General features: G+C 34.7%; 1 protein-coding gene across 3 annotated transcripts; it reads left to right on the plus strand.

Annotated features, from left to right (window-relative positions):
* Nucleotides 1–865: 865 nt before the first annotated feature.
* Nucleotides 866–5,343, plus strand: LOC126695105 (mitogen-activated protein kinase 19-like). 3 transcript variants are annotated; one of them, XM_050391737.1, is made up of 10 exons: nucleotides 866–1,019; nucleotides 1,251–1,650; nucleotides 1,895–2,022; nucleotides 2,132–2,191; nucleotides 2,977–3,126; nucleotides 3,220–3,375; nucleotides 3,514–3,725; nucleotides 3,832–3,933; nucleotides 4,247–4,410; nucleotides 4,731–5,343. In XM_050391737.1, the coding sequence occupies exons 2-10, from the start codon at nucleotides 1,254–1,256 to the stop codon at nucleotides 5,174–5,176; spliced, it is 1,815 nt and encodes a 604-aa protein (XP_050247694.1). In that variant the 5' UTR covers nucleotides 866–1,019; nucleotides 1,251–1,253; the 3' UTR covers nucleotides 5,177–5,343. The 3 variants fall into 3 exon arrangements, with proteins under 3 accessions (XP_050247694.1, XP_050247693.1, XP_050247692.1); XM_050391736.1 differs by having other exon boundaries at nucleotides 875–1,150; nucleotides 1,248–1,650; XM_050391735.1 differs by having other exon boundaries at nucleotides 875–1,150.
* Nucleotides 5,344–6,183: the final 840 nt, after the last annotated feature.

Genomic DNA, 6,183 nt, shown 5'->3' on the forward strand with positions numbered 1-6,183 from the left:
GGTTTAAATCTCTCCATTTAATCACACTTTAAACAACCCAAAGGGAGTTATGGGCATGTTCTATCATTTTGGCCTTTGTCACAAAAATCTCCTCGACAGTATTTATATACAAAATATTCTTGGAAATTATGAAATATTTGAGATGTTAAGTGGGGCTTTGTTTTGACACAAATGCAATGAAAGTATGGGGTTTATAGTGGCACACTTAAAAGTATAAGATTTAATTTGTCGCAAGAATAAAACTATAGGGGTTTTATTGGGGTTTATATATATATAACATTTTAATTACATATATATATATATGCAATAATGCATATGTGTTTTGAGTTTATCTAAATTAGTTTTATTTATTTATTTATTAATATATTAACCGATTAATCAATACCACAATTCACCTCAACTAGAAAAATCTCTTAATTAGTCAAGTCAATAAGAGATCATGAGTTCAAACCTTGTTTATATTATAAACCAATTTATGTTTTTTTTTTTTTTTTTTGATAGAACCAATTTATGTTTTGGACTAGAGGATAAAGAATAATCATCATAGAGCATACATTATAGGTTAAAATTCTATTATGTTTTATATATAACTATATATAAAATAATCTCTCAAATTATATCAAAACTTTATAGTATTATTATTTTTTAAACATTAGTTGACTCACTCACCAAAATGGTATTGACAAAGAGATTGACACCAAACCAAATTAGGGAAAGAAGGAAGATATTTACGAAAGCAGCCACCAGTACCGCCAGCAGTATATTTGTATTTTTTATTATTTGAAATTGAAATCTAGAAATAAATGAAATTAAAAGTGGATAAGGAAAGAAGGACAATATATAAAGCACGCGGCCATTCCTTATTTTTTTTTTTTATATAATTTAGAAAAGAGTGTCAAAATAAATCCCCAAATAATAGCGAGGGCGAGGGTTTGGAAATTGGAATTAGGGAGAGTTGGGTGAGAATGAATATTATGTGAGAAGGTAGATTCTCTCGTTGGTGCGGGGCAAATGCTGCGGTTAGCTATCTGTTTCTTCTCCTCAATACCCTAACTCACAACTCTCCTTCATATTCATTCAGATAACTATCCCTATACCTAAACCTCATCAATTCAATTCAATTCAATATATATGCACCCAAACAAACAAGGTTTTTTTTTTTTTTTTTTTAGGGTTCTGATCTGTTTATTTTAATTAATATTTGAGGTTGCTTAATTTGACTGACTTTTATCTTTTTCATTTGTCAGCAGCACATGGATTTTTTCACCGATTATGGCGATGCAAATAGATATAAAATTCTTGAAGTGATAGGGAAGGGAAGCTATGGAGTTGTTTGTGCAGCAACGGACACACACACTGGGGAAAAAGTAGCAATAAAGAAAATACATGATGTTTTTGAGCATATATCTGATTCCATACGGATCCTGCGTGAAGTCAAGTTGCTCAGGCTTTTACGGCATCCTGATATTGTTGAAATTAAGCGCATCATGTTGCCACCATCAAAAAGGGAGTTCAAAGACATTTACGTTGTCTTTGAGCTAATGGCGTCTGATCTTCACCAAGTCATTAAAGCTAATGATGACTTGACCCATGAACATCATCAGTTTTTTCTTTATCAGATGCTACGTGCGTTGAAATATATGCATACAGGTCATTTTCTTTCATGTGTGTCACCTTGTTTTTGCAAATTGCTTTTTTTTTTTTCTTTTCTTTCATTATAATACTTGTGGCAGTAATTTGCTATCTTTTTTAGTAGCAGAATCTCATCTTCATTTTCATCTGTCATGCATAAACCTTTTTTTTTTTTTTTTTTTTTTCCTTTTTTGTTTCTATAATACAACTCTTGAATTGATTGTGGGGCATTGACATGATTTGATAAGTTGATTGGTTGCAGCAAATGTGTATCATCGAGATCTTAAGCCGAAGAATATATTGGCAAACGCAAATTGCAAACTCAAAGTTTGTGACTTTGGACTAGCAAGAGTTGCATTTAGTGACATGCCAACATCAATATTTTGGACAGTAAGTTGTTTCCTTAACTCCTTTAAATGGGTTTTACAGTGTTCTGACATAATTAATATTTTGTGTGAGTGAATCATCATCTTTTATGGTTTTTCTTTATTCCCTGCAGGATTATGTTGCTACAAGATGGTATAGGGCTCCAGAATTGTGCGGATCATTCTTTGCTAAGGTAAATGACTTGCCTTTGATTTTCAGCTAATCCTTATTCTGATCAAATGACAACATTGTAGGAGCATGGTCCATGGCTTCATCTTTTAAATTTTTTTCATTTATATTGGTAAACTACACATGCACCTGGTCGGTCTTGGACCCACCTCACCCTCCTACCCATTATTATGGGTGACCTATTATGGGACATTGGCATCATTAAGTTCATTTGTTGACATCTGTATTTTCTGCTTAGCATTATTTAGTAAAGCATTTTACATAGGCATCTTAGAATAGTTTTTAGGTTGTTAGAAGCGATTTGTTTCACACTAATAACTATGCACCTATTTTATTGTGAAACAGTTATATTAGAGACTTAAATATGTGGTTATATGTTGGCTTTTTCATTGAAAACCATCTGAGAAATTAATTTTCTTTTGATGTTATGGCCTTATGGCATGAAGTTTAGATATATGCAACATAGTGTATTGGTTCTTTTTCTTTATCCCATCCTGTTCAGTGTCTGTAGGCAGTTAATCCTCTACTCACAACAAAATAGGTATGACATATTGAGCATTTTGCATTTTTGGAATGTGTCCTGAGCACTTGTAGTAAGCAGTAATGCCTAGATTATAATAATTCTTGTTCAGGGGGGACTTTTGAACTGTCATGGAAGTTGAAATATCTGTCATTCAGGTAATTGTGTCAGGTTATGTCTGTTTCTCTGAAGCAGTTCAATTGCATTGTCAACTTTCATAAGTTTGTCACAATAATTTGTTATCTTACTCCTTTTAACATTTTTTGCAGTATACCCCCGCAATTGATATATGGAGTATTGGATGCATTTTTGCCGAGGTACTGACAGGGAAGCCATTATTTCCTGGTAAAAGTATTATTCATCAGTTAGATTTGATCACTGATCTTCTTGGGACGCCTTCCCCAGAAACTGTTTCAGCAGTAATATACCACTCTCTCTTCTCCTTCAAGTTATGGTATTGGACCACTGGTTGTCTAAGCTCTTGATATATAATGTGAATTGAATGAATGCAGGTTCGAAATGAGAGGGCACGAAAATATTTGACAGAATTGAGGAAAAAACCTCCTGTGCTCTTTGAACAGAAATTTCCAAATGCAGATCCTCGAGCACTCCGCCTGCTGCAAAGATTATTAGCATTTGATCCAAAGGATCGGCCAACCGCTGAAGAGGTCTGTATTCTTCATATATTCTTGTTATTTGAATCTTATCTCTGAGATTCACTTTGCCAGCAGATCTATAGAGCCTCTTAATGATTTTATCCCCAAAATATAATTCTGTCTGTAACCTTTCACACTTTTCCCCCTCAGGCACTGGCTGATCCTTACTTTAAGGGACTTTCCAAAGTTGAGAGAGAACCGTCTGCTCAGCCTATCTCAAAGTTGGAGTTTGAGTTTGAGAGGCGAAGGGTGACAAAGGAGGACATTAGAGAACTAATATACCGAGAGATACTAGAATACCATCCTCAGCTGCTTAAAGACTACATGAATGGAAATGAAGGCACAAATTTCCTATATCCTAGGTTTTTAAATTCTTCTTACTAAAGAACTTTTGCATGCCCCCTTTCCCCCCTCTAAATAAATATTGCTTTATACTTTTTGATGACTTATTGCATCTCTTTACTGCAGTGGTATAGGCCAGTTCAGAAAGCAGTTTGCATATCTTGAGGCAAATGGTGGTAAAAGTTCCCCGGTTATTCCTTTAGAGAGGAAGCATGTCTCTCTCCCGCGGTAAGATTATCTGATAGTTTAAATTACATCTAATTTCAGTATATGCATGTGTATTTTTAGGCTCCACACTTCATGGGGATTTATGTGTGTGGAACTCACGTCTAATTATCTATTTCCTTGTGTATGTTGTGCCCCCACAAATGTTACAGTATGGTGTGGAAAGCGTAAATGCGAACAAGTGTATTTATTTAGTTAATAAGGAATGGGTATAAATGTTAAATTATTTTACTGCTAGAGAGCATAATCTTATTCCAAAAGCTTCTCTTTTTCTGTAGTGTGTGCTGATAAGTGTGGTTACCTCATTCGTTTGCAGGTCCACTGTTCACTCGAATGTAATTCCTCCTAACACACAGCAAAACTTGACCTCATATGAGCATCGGAAAATTATGGAGCAGGCTTCAACAAATTTTAGGGCAATGGATTCGTGTTCTGGAAATCCATCTAAGGTTTCCCGGCCTCCGCCTAGGGTTCCAACATGTATGTAATCTCTATTTTTGTTCATCTCTGCCTCCTTTCTTTGTCAAGCAGCAGATTTCCTATGGGAAAATTTTAGTTGGAGATGGCGTCTCGTGTACATACCATATGTCAGTTTGCTAGCTCAAAGCCTTGAGTTCATTAGTTTCTCATTATTAAATATTGGGATTGTCAGATGAATCTGGAATTACACCTATTATGTCATGAACATTTGAATTTCGTTCTAATAATTATTTAGGCAATTTTCAAATTGTTATTAGATTCTCAGATTCTTATGTTATTGTGCGTTTATTATTTTTTGGTTTTGGCTTTGCTCTGCACAGCGAAACCAGGGAGAGTTGTGGGACCAATTCTACCTTTTGAGGATTTCAGAAACATCAAAGATGACAATGGTTCAAGGTTATTTGATAGAAATGCAGTTAGCACTCCTCAGGCAGTCACTCCACAATGGTTCTTCAAGACTTGCACCATGAATCAAGAGAAATCTGGGTTGGAGACACACAGGGAATTGTCACAAGCTAAACCTCAAATCCAATCCCAACAATGCAATGTACCAGAAAAACGAGCCTCAAGCATGGCCATGGATGTTAACACCAACTTATATTACCAACCACAAGCCAAGGCAGATCAGTTAAATAATGATCGAATTACAATCGATGCAAAACTGCTGCAGGCACAGTCACAGTTACAGTTTGGTGCAGCTGGTGCTGCAGCTGTAGCTGTTGCTGTTCACAGGAATGCAGGAGCTGTACAGTATGGTCTGTCTTAAGTGGTGGGGTTTTGTGGATCCGCTAACAATCTATGCTAGCTGGTCTCGTTTGAAAGAGAGGTTTCTAGGTTTTATTAACTTTTTTTCTTCTCTCTTTTCCCGATTATGTAAATGCTCTAATAATTTAACTATTGAAATTAGTATAAAAAGCAATTTGTTTCGTAACACTTTGATACAACGGTAAGTCTACAGACAGCAGTTAAAAGATGCCAAGCTGTCAAAGGTGTTGTTAAAATTAATAATTTTTACAACCTTATAAAATTGTTTTATTGTGAAAAACGCTGTGATTTTAGAAGCTTAAATCCAAGCATATATTGCAATTAAAGAGGCTGATAAAATGGATTTTTCAAATTTTACACCAAACTCAGGCCCGTTTGGTAAAGTATTTAAATAATACATTTTCAGTTTTTAAATAACATTACACACATTTTTATATATTTTTTTTATCTATATGTATTTCAAAAAAATACAAATATTACTCAAAACTCCTTTACGAAACGGGCCCTCAATCATTGAAATGAAGCCTCTCTCTCTCTCTCTCTCTCTCTCTCTACATATTTGTCAACCGGGCCACGAACTTAGGTCTGGATTCAGAAATCTGTTAATTGTTGTCCAGGGGAAAAAAAAGAAAAAATTGATCCATTATTGAAAGAACAGAAAGACAACGTATTTGCAAATGGATATGCAAGTGGATGGACTTGATGTATTTGCTCATATATAAATAAATTCCCCCTTTCTACCAAAGAAAAGAAAAGAAAAGACGACGTAAGCATTTACCTTCTTTTTTTTTTTTGGGAAGTCAGTAATTTTAAAATGGTTTACTGTGGCTTTCTCTTTTCCCTATATTCCACTATTATTAATCATCAACGGGTCATCTTCTTGTCTAGGACTCAACTTGGGGATGCTACTGAATTTCGTCAGCAGTGCAAAGCCAAGTCAAATTTTGTATGTGGAGAATGTGCTTAGAAAATTGGTTTTTGGTTGCAAATTTTTTTCAAAATTTTCAA

Source organism: Quercus robur, chromosome 8, assembly GCF_932294415.1.
Source record: "Quercus robur chromosome 8, dhQueRobu3.1, whole genome shotgun sequence".
Lineage (NCBI taxonomy): Eukaryota > Viridiplantae > Streptophyta > Magnoliopsida > Fagales > Fagaceae > Quercus > Quercus robur.